The following is a 21,494-nucleotide window of genomic DNA, read 5'->3' as shown; positions in this document are numbered from 1 at the left end:
TCCTTGTCCACGGATTGGCTCTGTTCACCCGTGAACCTGACCCTCTCAACCTCAGCTCCTCTGATGTAGGCAACAGCATGCGCAATGTCACCCTTTCTGAAGTCAATACCCAGCACCTTGTCTCATTGACACTGAGGGAAGTCGTCAGAATAAAAGTTCATCCTGACATCTGGAGGAGGTATTCTGAGGTAACTGTGTTGGGACTCGTTACAGAGCAGATGATGCGTGGATGACCTGTTTTAAATACTGTTGCTGCCACACACTCTGTTCCACTTGTTGATGCAGTCTGTACATTGGACACAAGCCCAGGTAAAGTGTCCCAAGGTGCTGGTTTATTAAATATACTTTGAGTGGTTTGTTTTCGTGCCGAGGGACAGGCTCCTTGCTACAGATAAAGCCCTGTGCAGCTGCCTACAGAGGCTCAGGGAAACCGAATCTTCCTCAAAGTCGAGTTTCTTCTCTGTGCAGGTGAATTGCGGCAGGATCGCTGGTACACAGCATCACACAGGCAGCAGATGCTCTAAAGTCTCCCTGTAGGGACAGGCTCTCCATATTGATCGAAGGACAGGACCTGGGCTTGAAAACGAGGCACGGGATTCTAGTAAACCTCAAGAGATCACTGTTTCAGCCGCGCCTGCCTACAGTGCCCAGCCTGTGGGAGACACGTGAAGGCAATTTCATACTTCCTTATGACATCCAAGGAGGCCATTTCTGCCCATCAAGTCAATACTGGCTCACAGTGCAACCCCAGTTCCCTGCTAATGCTTCCTGGAATCAGACTCTACACACACCTGACCAATTAATTCCCCGATCAACCTACATGTCTGCTTGTGAGAGACTAAGTCTCCTCAACTGCCAACGTGACAGATTCACCAGGAGTCGGTCTGGGGCACGGCAGTATAGTGGTTAGCACGATTTACAGTAAAGGCGACCCGGGTTCAATTCCTGCCACTGCCTGTAATGAGTTTGACTGTTCTCCCCGTGACCGGCTGGGTTTCCTCCAGATAATCCAGCCTCTTCCCAAGGTCCAAAAGTGTACCACTTGGTAGCTTAACTAGAAATTGTCCCGTAAGCTTAGGAGGAATGAACGCGCCCTACAGCGACTCCTTTGTTTGCATCATTAGATACAGCTCTATTTCTACCTTTAATATCTCTTTTTTTCCCTTTCATGGTTCTTCGGAAGACCCTGACCTGGAGTTACACACAGGCTTCTGTTCTTTGCGGGAATGGGACCCGTTCTCGGGGTTCCACAACTGGTTGCTACTCGACATGCCAAGGGTTTGGCCTGAGAATCTCGATTGTGTTCGGAAGCCTAAGATCTCGGGGCTCTGGAGACGGGCGGATCGAGGGTCAGTGTCACGGCAGGAGACTCGTGTGTCGTCAGGGAGGCCGGAAAATCTTTTGCTGTGGGCCCGAAGACCCAAGGTCTTTGCGATCTTCGGACACAGAGCTCGGAAAAAAGCGACGATACAGACTTTTAAGATCGTAAACCAGCGGGTTGTTGTTATGTCCCCCGATCGCTGTGAAAATGGGGGACACCTCCCTCTCCTTTACCAGGGAGAGAGAGAACCTGTGGTTTGTCAAATTTCGGATGAAATGCGAAGCCTTTGGGGTAACTTTGCTTAGCACACGCTTGGGCTCAGTGGTAGCACTGATGCGTTTTTTTTGCCCGGGGGGAGGGGGGATCGTTGTTCACTGCCGCTTATGTGTGGGGGGGGGACATCGGGGTTCTCACGTTTAACTGTCATTCGTTTTTTGGGGCACTTCTCGACCTTTGAATTCGTGTTCGGCACGTGGCCAAGTGGTTAAGGCGTTCGTCTAGTTACCTCAAGGTCGCTAGTTCGAGCCTCAGCTGTGGCAGCGTGTTTGTGCCCTTGAGCAAGGCACTTAATCACACATTGCTCTAGTGTCTGTGCGAGGAGTGGCGCCCCACACAGACTTCCAATCTGTGCCTTGTAAGGCATGAAAATGCCCGACGCAGGCCTCTCATGGTCTGAGTCGACATTCCCTCGTTTGAACCTTTGATTAGGCTAGGATTAAATCGGGGATTGCTGGGCGATGTCACTCAAGGGGTCAGAAGGGCCTATTTCATGCTGTATCTCAATAAATAATTTTAAAACTCACTCCTTAGGAAGCATAAGCATTTTAGATGATAACAGAATAGTAGCAATGTTCATAGTGCAGTCTCATGAAGACCCTGAGGAACAGTCCTCAGTTACCTTCGACTCAAATGCTTTTATACTAACGGCCAACATACTCGCTACCTTTCTAACTATTAACGCACCTTCATGCCGGCTTCCAGTGATCGAGCTCACAGACACACAGGTCCCTTTGAACATTAACGTCTAGCAGACTCTCACCATGTAAATATATTCAGCAAATACTCGCATTTCCCCACGTTGTAGTCCACATGATGCCATTACCCCACCTCAACCAGCTTGTCCAGAACCCGTGAAGCCTCTCTGCATCACCAATGCAAACCAACAACCCACTGAGCTTCATCTCCTCCATAAAAATCCTCCCTAATGGTCAGTCCTCACACACCTTATCACCTTATCTCTATGGAGACTTTTGTCTAACACTGAGCTCCTTCCCCCAGTTCTGTTTTGAAAACTGTGACATCCCCTCCCTTCTCCCCCAGATGAAGCATTATCTTGTTTCCCTTCGCACAGATGCTGTGGAACAAGCTGAGGTTTATGCAGCATTTCTGCTTTCGTTTCAGATCCCTGCATTGGTGGGTTTTGCTCGTTTTTCCTTCCTCCCTCCCTCTCTCCATGTGCAAAAATGACAGGATGGTATTCTGCAGTGTGTATCGTCCACCGTGAACACTAGCCTTCCCTTCATGGACTCTGTTTACACTTCCCGCTGCCTCAGGGACGTAGCCGGCATTATCAAACTCCCACCACCTACCTCTGAATTCTCTTCTCCCCTCTCCTATTCAAGTGCAAGGTTAATTCTCATTCAACCATGCACAAATACAGACAAATGAAACAACATTACTCTGAGACCAAGGTGCAAAACACAACACCAACAGTCATACACAGCACAAAGCACACATAAGGTAGCAGTAAAATAGTCACACAAAAGATACAGTCCAAGACCCAGAGTCCATGAACGCAGAGAATTCTGCAGTCGAGCGAACACCAGAGGGCAGCACTGACTCCAACTTGGGCACTGCACCCCCGCCCCCCCCCCCCCCGTGGAGTGCACAGACGTCTCTCTCTCTCTCTCTCCTGGGCGGCTACAGACAGGTGACACAGCCAGATGAGGCCCAGTCCTCGCTACAACTGAGACCACAAAGCTCCCCAGTAAGATATAAAAGCTACTGAGCAGAATGTGTGAAAGCTCGAAAGCACGCAGCACCGTGATCAAGTTCAGCTTCTATCCCGCCATTGTAGGACTCTTGAACAGATCTCTTGTATGATAAAGATCAACTCTTGACCACAATTTACCTCATCGTGGCTCTTGCACCTTACTGCCTATGTGCACCGCACTTCCTCTATAACTGAAACACTATTCTGCATTCTACTTTTGCTTCTCCCTTTATACTACCTTGATATACAAATGGTTTGAAATTATATGTCTGAATGGCATGCAAAAACCAAGTTTTTTAACTAAATATGTAACAGTAATAAGGCAATGTCCAACTGAATGTGGCAGCATGTACCTACCCATCCTGTTGGACAACAGTGAACCCTGCTGACAGGACAGTGATATTACAGGAGCTTTTCCGCAGTGTGGCCTCTTCACCACTGTGTGGCGCTGCGGTGCTTTCACAACCACGAGCACACTCCAATTATTTATCATTCTCTTACCCTGCCACTTATCTGCAAATCATACTTCATCTGGCAGATGAAAATATGAGAAGAACATAACAGAGGGGCGTGGCTGTAGTGCAGCAACCTTGGAGGTGCCAGATTGTATAAATTCAATCGGTCTCCCATCACCCCCTGAACTGAGACGTGAGATCGAGGCCACGTTTAATCTCTCCGGTAGGGCGTGCTCACAGGTGTCAGAGCAAATGTTGACCCCCACCCCCACCTCACTCATCATTACCAAGCCCCAAGCCCCAGTGAGCCGCTGTTCGAGCCCGACTTCAGGCGCTGTGTCCGCGTGAGATTCCCTCTCGGTGCTGTACTTGCTCCTCACGTTCCAATGGCATGTGGCTTGGCAGGTTCGTTGGCTACCATCCATCAGAATCAAAAGCATGCTTAAATCAGCAGCATATATCCTGAAATCTTTTTGTTTTTACAGCAGCAGTACAAAGCAAAACGGGGAATTACAATAAAAGCATGTATATATGTACACACACATACATACACACATATACACAATTATTTAATTTAATCAAATAAATATCTATATATGTCGTTGAGTAGTTGAGAATCATTAAGGACTCTTACCCTCTTCTCATTATTACCATTGGGCAAGAGGCACAGGTGTACAGGAGCCTGAAGAACCACATTTCAGGTTGAATTCAACCGTACACACATATCCCACCAAAGGAAACAACATTTCTTCAGACCAAGATGCACGGCACCGGACATATATCTCACACACATAACTCGAGATAACATTACCACATTACGGCACAAGTTAAAAAGTAATTTGTATGATGCTGCTGGCATTTCGTACGCGATGAGACCCGGGTGGTGGCAGGGAGTTCAGCAGTCTTGCAGTCTGGGGAAAGAAGCTGCTTCCCATCCCAACAGTTCTTGTCCTTACGTTTTAGAAGCAGCTCCTTCCCCTCTGCCATCAGATTTCTGAACGACCCATGAACCCATAAACACTACTTCGCTATTCTTTTGTCCAATTTATTGAGTTTTTAAAACAAAAATTGTAACTTGTAATTTTTATGACTTGCACTGTACAACTGGCATGAAGCAATAGATTTCACGATATGTGTCAGTGATAGCGGGACTGCACGGTAAGTGTAGCGGTTAGCACAACGCTTTACAGTATCGGCGACCTGGGTTCAATTCCCACTGCTGCCTGTAAGGATCTCCCCTGGTGCTCCGATTTCCTCCCACAATCCCAAAGACCTATCAATTAGAAAGTTACATTGGTCTCTGTAACTGTCCCGTGATTAGGCAAGGGTTAAATCTGCGGGGGGGGGGTGTTGAAAGGTCTACTCTGTGCCTCAATGAATAATAACCAGCCACCTACACTAGGGGTAACACACAAAATGCTGGTGGAGTTCAGCAGATCAGTCCAGATTAAAGGCCTTGACCTGGAAACGTCCACTGTCCATTTCCTTCCACTGATGCTGCTGAATTTTTCCAGCACACCTGTGTGCAGTCTTAGATCTCAGTTTGTGTGCTGTCTACCCCTGGTGTAGGTGGACACTGGGAGAATAAGGGAAGTGATAGTGAAAGGCAACTGAGACAGGATAGGTCACAATCCGGGGAAATCTCTGAGAGCTGGGCCGAATTGCTCCCTGCTCTGCCATTGAGGAAGTACGATCATCTGTTTAGTGCTTACGAGAGCTTGCTGTACACAAATCCATGGCCGCATCTTCTTTCCAATAGTAACTGCACTTTGACAAAAGTGTCATTGGCTGTGAAGCAATCGGGGGTCTGTGAATGGACATGGAAGTCTCTAAGGAGATGTGGGTGCAATGGGGACTGAAGGAGACAAGTGGGCTCTTTCTGTGCTGCATCTGATTGGCCACAGAAGGTGACAGTGCAGGGGGTGTATGTGACCCCTCAGCCTTCCACGGATCATTGGCAGGAAGAGACTGGCGCTGACCTCCAACTTTCATAAGGAAGGATCCTCCTATCACTCACATATTTCCTTATTGCAGGGAAGGAGACAATTTGGCCCACTGCATTCTTAAAGAAATCCTATAGTCTCACTTTCCCTGCAGTCCATTCTCTCCCACACGTCCTTCAATTCACCTGTCTTGTACCACCACACAGGGGCAACTTACAGCCACCAGCTAACCTACCAACCCACACGCCTTTAGGATGTGGATGGGAGCATTTGATCGCTCTGGGCCCAATACTTGCTGGAGAATGAAGGGAGATCTCACCGAAACCTACTGAATATTGAAAGTACTAGATAAGAGTGAAAGAGGACAGGATAGAGTGGAGTTTCTGACAGTGGAAGATTCTAGAACCAGGGGACACAGCTTCAGAATGGAGATGCATCCCTTTAGGACAAAAAAGAGGAGGGATTTCTTCAGCCAGATAATGGTAAATCTGTGAACTTCATTGCCACAGACAGCTGTGGAGGCCAAGTCATGGGTATATTTAAACCAATATTTAAAGATAGGTTTTTGATTAGTAAGGGCATCAAAGGATATAGGCGGGAAGTCAGGAGAATGGTGTTGAGAGGGAAAATAAATCAGCCATGATTGAATGGCCCAATTTTGCTCCTTTGTTTTATGGTCTTTTGGAAACTGGAGCACCCAGGGGAGCATCCAGTGAGGGACAGACCATGCAAACTCCACACAGACAGCACTGTACGTTGGCACAGAAGCTCCCATTGCTGGAGCTGTGATGACGCACACAGGTTCAGGGTTACTGCTGCTTTCCTAACTGGTCCCATAGTTATGATTGCTCTCATTTTCAAATGGTCCATGCTTGTTCACCCAGCTATGTAAATCCAGCGCGAAGCATTTCAATACTCTTGACAGAATTACCTGAATGTAGAACGTTCTACTCGTCGTTACTAATTCAAATAAATTATCCCTCATCAGTGCTTGGCTGGAAGCAAAAGGAAAGACAAAATGAGTGAAAGAGCAGCTCACAGAGTGGAGAGAGTCTCGAACGGACTGCGTTATAAATCGCTTCATTTACCTGCAGCTGCAGTTCTGAGCTTTCTGAATATCCTTCAGTGGGATCGTCCGAAGTGGTTCTTTTTCCTAAAAATAAAACATCTCTGTTAAACCAGGAGGTGTCTCACAGTCAAGACTGTAAGAATTGCTACAACTGTACAAGATGTTGGTGAGGCTACATGTGGAATATCATGTGCCCTTTTGGTCAGCCTTCTATAGGTTTGGTTGTTGTGCACCGTGGGCGATCGTGGTCTTTCCGCGACCATGACTGTTCTTGGCAAAATTTTCCGACAGAAGTGGTTTGCCATTGCCTTCTCCTGGTCACTGTCTCTACAAGACGGGTGACCCCAGTCATTATCAGTACTCTCCAGAGAGTGTCTGCCTGGCGCCAGTGGTCGCATAACCAGGACTTGTGATGTGTACCAGCCGCTCACACGACAGTCCACGATCTGCTCCAATGGCTTCACATGACCTCGACAGGGGGGAGGGGGCTACACTTTGCCTGAGGGAGGCTAGCGGAGAGAAGGGGCACCTTACACCCCCTTTGGTAGAGACGTATCTCCACCCCACCGCCCTCCTGGTATAGGAAAGATGATATTAAGCTGGACCATAACAGGGTCTCGGCCTGAAACGTCAACTGTACCTCTTCCTGTAGATGCTGCCTGGCCTGCTGCGTTCACCAGCAACTTTGATGTGTGTCGCAGAGTGTTATTATCACAATTCAGCACATCACAGTAACCAGCCTCCCCTCTACTTTATCACCGCCTCAGTAAAGCAGCCAACATGATCATAACCCGGCCTGGACACCCTCTCTCCCATCGGACCAAAGATACAAAAGCCTGGAAGCACATCCCACAAAACTCAATGACAGCTCCTATCCTGCTGTTACCAAACCTGTACGGTCCTCTTACACAACGAGATGGAGTCTTGGCCACGCTATCTACCTAGTTATGATCTTGCACGTTATCATCAGGTGCACCTTGTCAGTAGCTCTCACACTTTATTCCGACTGTTACTGTTTTACCCTGTTCCACCTCAATCCACGGTGTAACGATTTGATCTGTATGAACAGTAGGTAAGACATGTTTTTGCACTGTATCTTGGTACGTGTGGCAATAATAAAACAATTGGAGGGGTGCAGAAAAAATTCACCAGGATTTACTGGGACGGGAGGGTTTGAGTTACAAGGAGAGACTGGATAGACCTGGATAGACTGGGACTGTTTTCCCTGGTGCGTAGGAGGCTAAGAGGTGACCTTATAGAGGTTAGAAACACAGGTAAGGTGGATGGTCCAGTCTAAAACTAGAGGCCGTAGGTTGAAGGTGTGAATGGAAAGACTGAAAGGGACGTTGATGAGCAGTTTCTTTTCTACATAGAAGTTGGTGGGTATGCAGAATGAACTGTCAGAGGAAGGTGGTAGAGACAGGTGCAACTCAAAGATTTAAAAGTTATTTCAACAGGTTCATGGACAGGTCATGCTTGGAAAGATATGGACCAAATGCTGACTAAAGCAGGGCCTTGGTCAGCAGGGACAGGTTGGGCGAAATGTAGATCTGTGACTATCATCAAACCAAGTCCTTGCAGGAGGCAGGCCAGGTCACCCAGGTTTGCTCCAGCACAGCGTGGAGGGGCAGAGCTGGAGAGAAGGCTTGACAAAGACAAGGATCTTGCCAGCCAAAGGGAATGGCAGTTAGACAGGAGCTGGACCGCGAGGCAGCAGATTATCTCAAAGGGCTTGTCCCTGTGCTGTCACTCCACGGGGCGTGCGGTCACCGAGATGGTGAAGGGTCAGATTCCGAGGATCGAAGGGTATGGGCCAGAACACAGAACAGTAGAGCACAGGAACAGGCCCTTCGGCCCATCATGGCTGTGCTGAGCTCAATGCCAATTAAACTAAATCCCTTCTGCCCACATGTGATCCATATCACCCCCCCATCCCCCTTGGCTCACATGCAGGGAATGCATCCTAAGCACCTCCATCAATTCCGCATTCACCATCACCCCCAGCCGCGTGATCCAGGCACCCGCCACTTTCCATACATCTCCTTCAAACTCCCTCCCTCTTACCCTCAGAAAAGGACTGTCCACCCGATCTATGCCCCTCGTAGTTTTATAAATCTCAGCCTCCGACACTCCAGGGAAAACAACCTTAACCTTGTGTGATGCTGGCGACATGTAACAGGAAACGAGGAAGTTACCGAGCCCGGGGTTCAGGGCTGAGGACCAGTTGTGCATTGTGACACAGAGCAGGAGACGGAGCCCGCTTTAAAGGGGCAGTTCCCCAGTGCCAAATTCTATTGGCTGGGTTCGGCTCGCACAGGTGCCCTTTAAGAAAGGTCAGGGCAATGCTGAAGCAATGCTGGTATCTCACCACTGGACGTTAACCCCGGGAGAGGGTCTGGGAGCAGGTGCTGGACCCAAAGATCCACGGCAACTCACTGCCTTAAAGTAGTTGGGCACAGGGAGTAACGTTAGACACTATTCCATTCACAGTTACATGCCCAATCCTGTTTTATTTTACTGATAGTCAGCTCTGTTGATTCAAAGAGCAGATCACGTTGACTTGGCCGGGGGGGCGGGGGTAGGTGGGATCTCACGGAAACATTCTGGATACTTACGAGTGGTCGTGGAGATGATGTTTCCATTAGCAGGACAGTCCAGGATCCATGGGCGCAGCCTCAAAGTAAAGTATTTCCATTTAAAACTGGGATGAGCAGGAATTTCTCCTGCTGCAGGGCTGGTGAGTTTGTCAAATTAATTGCCACAGGGGAGGCCAATCCACTGGCTGTGCTTAAAGCAGAGACTGACTGGGAAGGGGGGTTTACAGGGAGAATGCAGGAGGGTGGCGATGGAAAAAAGAGCCAGCTGTGACTGAATGGCAGAACAGACTCGATGGGCTGAACGTCCTCATTTAGTTTCTCTCTCTTGATGACGCACAGTGTGGATGGTATCAGCTGACTGATATCCAGGAATGCACTCAGGATTAATCCGGACTCTCTGAAGGGAAACGCCAACTGACTAGTCTCCCTCTGGGTCGCCAGGGTAAATTGGAGGATAATTTTTAAACACCAGGTGACTGTGTTCAGCCTGCACCCCTCTGCTTCTGGGCAAACATGGCCCGCCACCTCCCCTGTCATTCCTTTTGCCGTCAATCCAAGGGCCATTTCACCTACGAGACTGCTTTGCCAGAGTTAACCCCCAAGATGCCGAAGAGCTCTCTGTGAAGCACTGTTCCCCACAGAACTTACCATTTCACATTTGAAGTAACTGAAAGAATTTTCATCCAGTGTGAAGTACCTCCTCTTCCAACTTTTCCTCTGCAGCATTAAAGACAAACATGTCAGGCGCGCGTTAAAGCTCCGTGGGAAACATTAAACGCTGAAGGAGCGTTGAACCGATGCCCTGGGGGAGACGACCCTACTGTCACAGGGTCATTCTGTTCACCTTGAGATACAGCACGGGAACCGGCCACACAATTACACCTACCTGACCGACTAACCCACCAACCCGCGCGTCTTTGGGACGGGGGAGGAGACCAGATCACTCGGAGGAAATCCACGCGGTCACCGGGAGAACACGCAGACTCCTTACAGACCCTGACAGAAATGAACCCGAGTCACGGGCGCAGTAACTGAGTTGCGCTAACCAGTTTGCTGCTGTGTCACAGAGAGGGAACAAACCTTTCCAGCTATCCACTCTGTACCAACCATCGACCACCATTATTGTATTGGAGTCAGAACATAGAAATAGGCCCTTCAGCCCAGCATGTGCATGCTGACCTTTGCACCCATCTACACTAATCCTACTTGACTGCATCAAGACCGTTTCCGACAATGCTTTGCTAGTTGAGTGTTAGTTTAAATGCCCCTTACACATAGTGACTGTACCTGATTCACCATCCCGTCTGGCAGTGTGTTCCAGATATCAACCCCTTCTGTTATAAAAAAACTTCCCCTCAGATCTCCCTAAATGCACCTCTCACCTTTGACCTATAACCTTTTATTTTTGACACATTTGGCACAATGAAAAGATTTTGACCACCTACCCTCTCTTAACCTTATGCACCTCTACCAGGTCACCTCTCAGCCTCCTGATGAACTACAATCCCACTCCTCCTCCTCACTGATCCTTGTACAGAGGAGCCTATCCCAACATTGAAATGACACCCTGACGGGGGCTTCCAAAAGTCATAAAGTCTTCATAGTTAAACTTCGAGTTACAGTGCAGTTCAGGCCTGAGGTGTTGGGCAATTGGTGGCCAAGTCCAGCAGCACAAAACACCAAAGCTCAGGAAACCATTGAACCCTAAAGTTATATATAAAAGGCCATTCAGCCCATTGAAATTCCCACAGCTGAGGAAGAGCTTACCCTATCCACACTAATTCCAAGGGATGGCATGTTAAAATATGGGGAGGATCTTCTACCCTTTAGACCAGAGGTCTGCAACTTTTTTTTATACCAATCCCACTAAGCAGGTTGGGCGCAACATTCCTCTGATTTGTAACGACCAGCGTACGCGGGAATCTTGTGCCGTGCACTGTTTTGCCCAGTGACAACAACGTGTGCGCACTGAACTTTTAACTAAAAGTAAACCTGAAGCTATTCTAAGGATAATAAGCCACTCGGCTTTAAATGAACCAGCAATTCCTTTGCGCTTCATGCCCTGTGCTTCTTTGGAATTCGACATAGTGAATCAATAATTTCTTCAATAAAAACAGTTTAAGTAAGCCAGTTCTAAATTCTGCAGCCAAATCATCGCGAACGCCACGTTGTCAACACCGTCCGCATCAGAAACCGGGAAAGGAAATGTAATTGTGTACAATCGTGAACTATACTTAACATGCCAACGAGGCAGAGTGACAACCTTTTGTGTGCAGTTTAAATTCCTTTCCGTGCTGGTAGGAAAAGAGGTGTGCACGCGCAGGCACGCAGCTTAGAGTGAACATTGGTTGGGAGCCCCTGTTTTTAACAGTGAGGGTTAGGTAACTATTCTCTGGGTGTTAAAATGTTTCCTGATTTGCCCTCTGACCCCTCTACTGATTACTTTCACCTGGAACCCCCGGTTTTTGACTTCCTAAGCGAAACAGGCCCACAGCGAGGATCCCTTATGTTAGATGCAATCGTACACACACAGGGCACTTTGCAAACCCCAAGTCCTATGGCAACTTGTCCTAACTGGAGTCCATATTCACATGTTCAAGGCCATTCAGCCCACAGATTCCATGCCAGCTCTAAGGAGTCTCCCGTCTACTCTGCCTATTCTCCTGCCACCAACAATATCCAGGATAACTTACAGCGGCCAGTCAACCGATCTGTACGCCCTTGGGATGTGGGAGGGAACTGGAGCACCCGGGGGAAAAGTCAGGGAGGAAGTGCAAACTCCACATAGACAGCGCTGGAGATCAGGATCGAACCCGGGTCGCTGGAGCCGGGAGGCGGCAGTGCAGCTGTCACCGACATAAAGCAGCGGTACTCTCTAGTCTGGAAGGCGGGACCGTGTGACGGCTGAGTGTCAGACCCAGCTACGAGACCCGCAACACTCACCACAATGCCCTGCTTCACACAGAAGCCGCTCTTCAACACTTGCGGCCCCGACGTCTGCTTGCTCCCGGAGATTGGAATGTAGCTGATGGAGCGCTTCAGGGCGCTGTGTGCAGTGGGCTCCGAGGCCTCCTGACCTTCTCCCCCGTTCACCTTTGGAGCAAAGCAGAAAGACAGAGTACAGAAACATATCCAGCCAAGGTGGGGCGGGGGTGAGGGGTGTGAGCGAACCGCAGATGAGTATTGGCAACGTTGGTCAGAACATGACCGAGCGCTATCACTCCATTCACAGGTCATGCTCTACAGAAGCTTAATTAAGGGTCTCAACTCATCCACTTCCTCCCATGGACATTGCCTGCCCCACTGAGTTCTCCCACTGCGTTTTCAGTTGCTAAGATTCCAGTATCTGCCATCCCGTGTGTCTACTTCAAACTTGTTTGTCTCCTGAGAGAGCCGACCAATCTATCATCCCAGCATCCAGAATGGAACGTGAGGAGGGAGGGATGGGAGAGAGGCGGGGAGGGACGGAGACAGGAGACCGCAGATGCTGGTATCTGGAGCAGCAGTTTTTAGGAAGGTCACGCAGCATCTGTGGAGGGAGAGTAAAGGCTGATTTATACTTGTGCGTACGGGCTACGCTGTAGGCCTGATTTATACTTTTGCGTGGCCCTACGCCGTAGCGAGCATGCGTAGTTGTGTCCGTGTCGCTCTGCAATTCACTGCCAAAACGCTAGTTGGTGGTGGGGTTTCTATGCCACTGTGTTGAGTTTCTCCGTGAGAGACATGGACGAGGAAATGCATTTTAAATATTTTCGGATGCCGGCAGGTAGATTTGACGATTTGGTTCATCGTCTCCAACCGTTTATTTCGCATTGGTGTACAGACATGACGGAGAAAAGCAACTGGAAATGTGTAGGAAGAAATGCAATGCTACCAAGTGGACCAATCACAGTTGTTGCGGTCTGCGTCGCCGCGACGCGTGAGTTACATTTTTGGGGAGGTGCACGTCACCCTACGGCGTAGGGGATGCGGTACCTACAGCATACATTTGACGCAGAAGTACACATTGGGCTTAAGTATCGACTGAGAACTCCACTCTAAAAGCCACTTTGCATTTAAGGAGTGGCAGACCATACTGACTTGGAGGCAACTTCACAATGTCTTTGTTTGCAGATCTCTAACAGAGGTCAGTCTTGATCTACTCTGAGCCGGGTTGCTAAGCAACTGTTCCCATAGCAAAGGTTCTGGACAAGATGCAGTATGGCTGCCGAGGAATTGCATCACTGACCTTCAGGATCTGAGTGACGTATTATTCCCATTTAACTCTGCCTCTCCTCCCCCAACCCCTCCACCGTTACTGACCTCGGTGATCTTTCTTCCAAACAGTCACAGAAGCGTTTAGCACAGAAACAGTCACTTTCGGCCCACCCCGTCCGCGCCGGCCCTGATGCCCCTCTCTGCTAATCCCATTAGCCTGCATTAGGCCCATTCTCCCTCCTTTTTTCCTGTCCACGTACCCATCCCAGTGTAACTATCTCCCTCTGGGAGCACGTTGTGGAGAGGCACCATCCTTTGTTTGTCCAAGTTACTCATCACATCTTCAAAATTTCTTCCATCTCACTTTAAACCTGTGCCCTCTAATTCCAGACTTCCCTGTCCTGAAGAAAAAATCCTGACTATATATCACAGGTCTTAGAATAGTACAGTGCAGTACAGGCCATTCAGCCCATGATGTTGTGCTGACCCATATAGACCTATTCCACGATCAAACTAACCCTTCCCTTCTACATCAGCCTCTATTTTTCCTATTAAGAATGCCTGAAACATCCCTATTGTAACTGTCTCTACCACCACCCCGGCAGTACATTCCAGGGACTCAGCACTCACTGTGTGGAAAAAAAACTACCACAGATATCTCCCCTAAATTCCTTCACTCAGTTAAATGGATGTCCTCTGGTACTGATCACTGCCACTCAGGAAAAAGGTGCCGACTGCCCACCGATTGTCTCACAAAAGCTTCCACACCTCTAGCAAGTCACCTCTCATCCTCCGTCACTCCAAAGGGAAAAGCCCAAGCTCTCTCTATCTTTTCCTCATAAAACGTTCTCTAACCGAGGCGGCATTGTGGTAAATCTCCTCTGCACCTTCTCTAAAGCTTCCACGTCCTTCTTACAACGGGGCGACCAGACCAGAACACAATTCTGTCGGTGTGGTCGAACCACAGTTTAATAGAGCTGCAACGTTACCTCACGGCTGTTGACCATGATCCCCCGACTACTGAAGGACAACACACCATATGCCTTCTTAAAGATTAAAGTCTGTCATGAGCCTTGTGGCCCATCAGGCCACTGCTTATGCTGGTTTCCATGGCGTGAAGTGACTGAGAGTACGAGACCCTCCCACCCACACCCCACCAGATAGGACGCCAGTCTGTCGCAAGGTTAACCCCCAGCATTTTTGCCAGTACTCATTCTCCGCTGGGTAGACTGGAGCATTGTGTGGTTAAGTGCCTTGCTCAAGGACACACACGCCGCCTCGGCCAAAGCTCGATCCCACGACCTTCTGATCGCTAGTCCAACGCCCTACCCACTTGACCACGCATCACATATGCAACATACACTCTATTAACATGTGTGACAACTTTGAAGAATCTATTCACTTGGACCCAAGATCCCTCTGTTCTGATAAGTTCCTGGGTGTCAAGATCTCTGAGGACCTAACCTGGTCCCAGCTAAAAAGAAGGCAAAACTGCAGCTATATTTCATTAGGAGTTTGAAGAGATTTGATTTGTCACTAAAACACTTGAACACTTCTATAGAGGTATTATAAAGAGCATTCTGACAGGCTGTATCATTGTCTGGTATGGGGGGAGAGCAAATGCACAGGACTGAAAGCGACAGAAAGTTGTAAAATTACTCAGCTCCACCTTGGGTACTAGCCTCCGTAGTATCCAAGACATCTTCAAGGAGCAGTGCCTCAGAAAGGCGATGTTCATCATTAAGGATCCCCATCACCCAGGACATGTCCTCTTCTCATTGTTACCATCAGAAAGGAGGTACAGAAGCCTGAAGGCACACACTCAGCGATTCAGGAACAGCTTCTCCCCCTCTGCCATCCGATTCCTAAATGCACATTGAACCTGTGAACATGACCTCACTTTTTTCAATATATATTATTTCTGCTTTTGTACTTTTTAAAAATCTATTCAATATACATATACACTTTCTGTAATTGATCTGCTCATTTATTTATTTTTTCTTCTATATTATACATTGTACTGCTGCTGCTAAATTAACAAGTTTCACGACACATGCCAGTGATAATAAACCTGATTCTGATTCAGAATCTTGGTTTTAACCTTGCACTCTGTCTCCGAGTTTGATCTTCCAAAGTGCATCAGTTACGACGATAAGATATGGGAGCAGAAGTAGGCCATTCGCCCATCGAGTCTGCACCGCCATTCAATCATGGGCTGATCCAATTCTTCCAGTCATCCCCACTCCCCTGCCTTCACCCCATACCCTGTAATACCCTGGCTAATCAAGAACCTATCTATCTCTGCCTTAAATACACCCAGTAACTTGGCCTCCACAGTCACTCATGCCAATGAATTCCACAGATTTACCACCCTCTGACTAAAGTAATTTCTCCGCATCTCAGTTCTAAAAGGACATCCTTCAATCCTGAAGTCGTGCCCTCTTGTCCTCCAATCCCCTACCATGGGATATCTAATCTGTTCAGGCCTTTTAATATTTGGAATGTTTCTATGAGATCCTCCCTCATTCTCCTGAACTCCAGGGAATACAGCCCAAGAACTGCCAGATGTTCCTCATAAGGTAACCCTTCCCACGTTTCTAGATGGATCTCTATCTGCTACCTACATATCCTCTATAAAGTCACCTCTCTTTCCTTATAACCCCAATTCCAGGCGAAATTCTTCTGCACTTTATTGCTGTGGACATTCTACCTGCGGTGTGACGAGCAGAACTCTGCACGATACTCACTGCGGTCTAACCAACGTGGTGTACTCCTACAGCACAACATCCCTACTGTTCTACTCAATATCTCGGCCTGTGCAGGCAAGCACACAAATGCCTTCTTCACCGCCCTGTCCACCAGTGTCGCCAGTGGCTTGGTCAAACAGAAATGTCTGACCAGTCACATTGCCTAAATTCAGTACAAAAATGTCCACATATTTCAAGGTGAACATGCATTGCACCCAATCACCCCATCACACTAAAAGAGCACCTCCAGTGATCAACTAAGCAGGCCCACAAATCCTCTACCACCTTTCCATTTCTGTACAGACTGTGAGGGTTATGTTGCAACAAGGAGTCACACAATCGTCCAGTATTGAACCACGCCACTTGGCCAACACATCCACGCCATCCACATCTACACCAGTTCCATTTATCTGCATTCAGTCTGCAGGCTTCTGTTCCTTAGGCAGTTCAAGTTTTGCTTTAAACGTCTCATGTATGGAGAGAGTCCAGAGGAGGTTCGCGAGGATCATTCTGGGAATGAGAGGGTTAACGTACAAGGAGTGTTTGGCAGCTTTGGGCCTGTACTCACTGGAAGTTAGAAGAATGCCGGGGGTAGGGGGGATCTCATTGAAACCCACCAAATGTCGAGAGGACTAGATAAGATGGATATGGAGAGGTTGTTTCCTATGGAGGCAGTCTCCAGAACTAGAGGGCACAGCCTCAAAATTGAGGGCTGACCTTTTAGAACAGAGCTAATGAGGATTTTATTTTTAGTCAGAGGGTAGTGAATCTGTTGAACGCTCTGCCACAGACTGCAGTGGATGCCAAGTCAGTGGGTATATTTAAGGTGAAAGTTGATAGCTTCCTGATTGGTCAGGGCATCGAAGGCTTTGGCGAGAAGGCAGGTGTATGGGGTTGAGTGGGATCCGGGAATAGCAGAGCAGACTCAATGGGCTGAATGGCCTTAATTCTGCTTCCTATGTCTTATGATATGAAGCTGCTTAATCCATCACCCGGCAGGTGGCTTACTGCAGTGTCCAACCACCCTCACTCACCAACTAAACCTCCTATCTCGCACCTCAAACCTGTCGCCTTGTCCTGGACACCCTGTACCTACTGCCCACTATGTCGCTGGCGTTCAGGGGAGGAATGAAGGTCCTCCATCTCTGACTGTCCATTCCGTCACACACAGATACACTGCAGAAGGACTCTTCATTGCTGTTTCGGTAACAGTTTGCCTTTGACCAGTTAACCCTGAGCTGAACCCCAGAGCCTGGATATCCGCTGGACCGCTCTTAGTCTGGCCTCTACCCTTTGACCTGTTTGGCATGGGTGCCGCTACCAAGAGCCAGACTCCAGCCAGCATGGCTCTCTGGACCATTGAAGCATGCAAGCCTCCAAACCCTACGACGAAAGTTGTGGCTTGGATACCCCTACCATGGGAAAAAGAACTGTTACCATACACCCTAACTACGCCCCTTACAGTTTGCATACTTGTATCAGGTCAACTCTCAGCCTCCTCTGCTCCAGGGAAAACAAACCTGACCACACTGTTTACTGATCAGAATTCCATCAGCCACAAATGGCTTCTGGCTCGGTGCACTGCTCCCCTGCTGAGGTTCCAGACCGCCTGACTTCTTGTCCCCACACCCCAGCGTCTACAGCACAGTCAGGGTTAATACTGGTGGATATCCGGGTGGAGAATCAGTGAAGAAAAGAGTGCGGCAGGAAACCTCAGGCTCTGTGCAGAACAAAGGCATTTTGGCTAGCACTACTTCCACATGGCTCTAGAGGCCCAGGTTCGATCCTGACTCTGGGAGCTGCTTGGATGGAGTTCGCATGTTCTCCTTGTGACCGAGAGGACTCCGGGAGGCAGAGGCAGCGTGGGCGAACCCCGTGGCGAGAGGGCTGCGAGCTGATGTTTAATTCCATTTTGATGATTGAAGCTTCAATTGTTTGCTGATTAAAGCAATGAGCGACATTGAAACATTTGAGGTGAATGCACAAGGTGAACGGCGGCTGCCTTGCTTTTGATCGCTATGGAATCGCTCTGCTACAGAGAGGGGAAACTGCCTTTTGATCACTCGGGGGTCACTTTGCTGTCAGAGGGGGAGACTGCCTTTTTGATCACTGGCTGGATCACTCTGCTGCTGGAGAGAGGAGCCTGCCTTTTGATTGCTGGTGAGATCGCTCTGCTGCCGGAGAGAAAAAGGCCAGCCGCTGCGCCTGAAGAATGCTACTCAGGTTTTCTGCGTTTTGGATATGGACTTGGACTGTGGACTCTCCCCCAACAGACTTATAATTTTTTTAAATATTCTGTGTCTTTTGCCCAATCTTTCTCATTTTTTGTGTGCATGGGGGGGGGGGAAGAGGGGGATTTGGGCATCGATGTGCCTGTTTTATTTTTGATCACTTTTTTGTGTGGGGCGGAGGGAGTTGGGGGTTGATGATTGTGCTGACGTTCTTTTCTTTCTTGGTTTCCTGGCTATCTGGAGAAGAAGGATTTCAGAGTTGTATACTCTGATAATAAATGAACCTTTAATAGCATTAGCCCAGATGGGCCGAGTGGCTTCTATATGCATTATTACAAGGCATTTCCAGTGGTTTAATGCCTACTGGAGATCTGGTGTATGGTGGGATTGCCAGGGTCTAAGTGTCAATGATGAAGTGAACAGACATGAAAGACCAGAGAGCCACAACAGGGCTGGGGGTAGGAATGGCAAGAACCTGAAAGAATTTGAAAATGCTGCCTTTGGGAGGGCGGGTTTCAAGACAAGGAACAAAGAGCAGGTGGGGTGGTGGGGGAGAAGGATGGGAAAGGCTGGAAGACAGAAGCAGAACTGCAGTGAGTCAAGTAGAGCTGAAGGCAGCAGCAGGCCTGGCTCATGCCTGACTGGTTGCCCTTAGCAACCACTCACCCAGTCCCATTTAAGTTCCCAACACCTCCAGGTAAATGCAGGGTTAACACTGCATCTTGGCTTGTATCAAAGCATCAACAGCCCAGCAACATCACAATTAAATAAGGCTACTGTTCAAAGAAAGTCAGGCTTGTCACAATGGGGACACAAGACAGTGAAACACTGGAGGAACATAGCAGGTCGAGCAGAATCTGTGAGAGAACGGGAATTGCCAATGTCCCAGGTCGAAATCCCACAAGAGAACTTTTCTCAATAGCCGCCAAGACATATTATCTGATAATTCTGGTGAGATGTTTTAAAGATGATGTTCTGGAAGACAGGCATGGTATTTGCCCAGGGTGATAAGGGCTCAACACCATAAGACAAAGGAGCAGAATTAAGCCTTGTAGCCCGTCAAGTCTGCTCCGCCATTTCATCTTGGCAGATCCCGGATCCCACTCAACCACATGCACCTGCCGTCTCGCCATGACCTTTGATGCCCCGACCAATCAGGAAACTATCAATTTTCACTTTAAATATACCCACAGTCTTGGCCTTCACAGCTGCCTGTGGCTCAAGGAAGCTCCTCATATCTATTTCGGATGATGCTGTTGCAGGCAGAGCACTTGGTACGATTCTGGGCCCTGAGCTTCAGTACAGGCGTGGACAGGCCAGCAGTGTGGGAAGCAGCTCCCCCCGACCCAAGGTGAAGAGGAGATCTGAGAAAAGCATGATGGCGTAGATAAGCCGGGGATGGCCTGCTTCCGGTTACAGCAACAGTGCCCGGTTGCCGCAGATGTAAGGTGATTGGAACAGAGCCGCAAAGCATCAGGAGGAAGCGCTTTATTTTTGCAAAGCGGATTGTGATCAGGAATGAACAGCCCTGAAAAGGAAGCAGAAGAAACAGCAGCTTTTGAAAGATCAAAACGGCCACTCAGTTTATGTTCGTGGGTCGTCCGCTGCGCGAGCTCATCCACTTCAATGATCGACCTGTTCTGCGTTCATTTTGTTGTCGAAGTATGGACTGTACAATACAACTCTGATATTGGTCCTCCCCAGACAGCCATGAACTACAGAAAGACCGTGGGTGCTGATGAAAGAAAAGGCGTCAACTCTGCAACCCCCGCACGGAAAAGAAAAGAAACAAAACTCTCAGACCCCAAAATTCCCCCCACCCCACAGCAAAAAAACACTGCCACAATAACAATCACCAACCTGCTACACATAACAATTCTCGATCCCCTCACTCGTAGAGAAGAACAGTGGCAGTAGCACCAAACCCCAACTGTTCCCCCCCCGACATACAAAAATTAACAATTCACCCACTTGCCAATCGGCCACAAGAAAGAAAACATAGAGACGTGGAAAAGCTACAGTACAATACAGGGCGTTCGGCCCAGAGTTGTGCCAAACATGTCCCCCCCTTAGAAATTACTATGTTTACCTACAGCCCTCTATTTTTCTAAGCTCCATGCACCTATCTAAAAGTCTCTTAAAAGACCCTATCATATCCGCCTCCACCACCGTTGCCGGCAGCCCATTCCACGAACTCATCACTCTCTGAGTAAAAAACTTACCCCTGACATTTCCTCTGTACCTACTCCCCAGCACCTTAAACCTGTGTCCTCTTGTGGCAACCATTTCAGCCCTGGGAAAAACCTCTGACTATTCACACAATCAGTGCCTCTCATCATCTTATACACCTCTACCAGGTCACCTCTCATCCTCTGTCGCTCCCAGGAGAAATGGCCAAGTTCACTCAACTTATTCTCATAAGGCATGCTCCCCAATCCAGGCAACATCCTTATAAATCTCCTCTGCACCCTTTCTATGGTTTCCACATCCTTCCTGTAGTGAGGCGACCAGAACTGAGCACAGTACTCCAAGTGGGGTCTGACCAGGGTCCTATATAGCTGCAACATTACCTCTCGGCTCCTAAGTTCAATTCCACGATTGATCAAGGCCAACACACCGTGCGCCGTCTTAACCACAGAGTCAACCAGCGCAGCTGCTTTGAGCGTCCAATGGACTCGGACCCCAAGATCCCTCTGATCCTCCACACTGCCAAGGGTCTTACCATTAATACCATACTCTGCACTCGTAGAAACATTGAGTAACTGGAGGAAACCAACAGAATACTGTCCAATAATCATATAAATCTCATACTATGAGAAACGTCTTTTCATCTGCACATGAGGAGAGCAGCCGCACCGACTCAGTCCTTCCGTGAAGGGCGACAGCTCTCCAGACACAGCACCACGCTGGATCGAGTTCCAAACTGCACGTCACGGGCTCC

The 21,494-nt window shown here is 48.6% G+C and overlaps 1 protein-coding gene across 4 annotated transcripts in view; it reads right to left on the bottom strand.

Annotated features, from left to right (window-relative positions):
* LOC134350972 (pleckstrin homology domain-containing family A member 2-like) overlaps positions 1 to 21,494 on the bottom strand; it is a 125,569-nt gene that overhangs the window by 10,403 nt on the left and 93,672 nt on the right. For all 4 annotated transcript variants that reach the window (XM_063056910.1, XM_063056907.1, XM_063056909.1 and 1 more), the window contains 4 exons: positions 12,322 to 12,471; positions 10,027 to 10,095; positions 6,801 to 6,865; positions 6,644 to 6,707 (listed from right to left, as the gene is read on the bottom strand). In XM_063056910.1, the coding sequence (XP_062912980.1) occupies positions 6,644 to 6,707; positions 6,801 to 6,865; positions 10,027 to 10,095; positions 12,322 to 12,471 (348 nt within the window). The remainder of the gene's footprint in view (positions 1 to 6,643; positions 6,708 to 6,800; positions 6,866 to 10,026; positions 10,096 to 12,321; positions 12,472 to 21,494) is intronic.

The sequence above is a fragment of the Mobula hypostoma genome, chromosome 8, assembly GCF_963921235.1.
Source record: "Mobula hypostoma chromosome 8, sMobHyp1.1, whole genome shotgun sequence".
Classification (NCBI taxonomy): domain Eukaryota; kingdom Metazoa; phylum Chordata; class Chondrichthyes; order Myliobatiformes; family Myliobatidae; genus Mobula; species Mobula hypostoma.
Note: the sequence above shows the minus strand (reverse complement) of the source record. Positions and strands in the feature narration are given on the sequence as shown.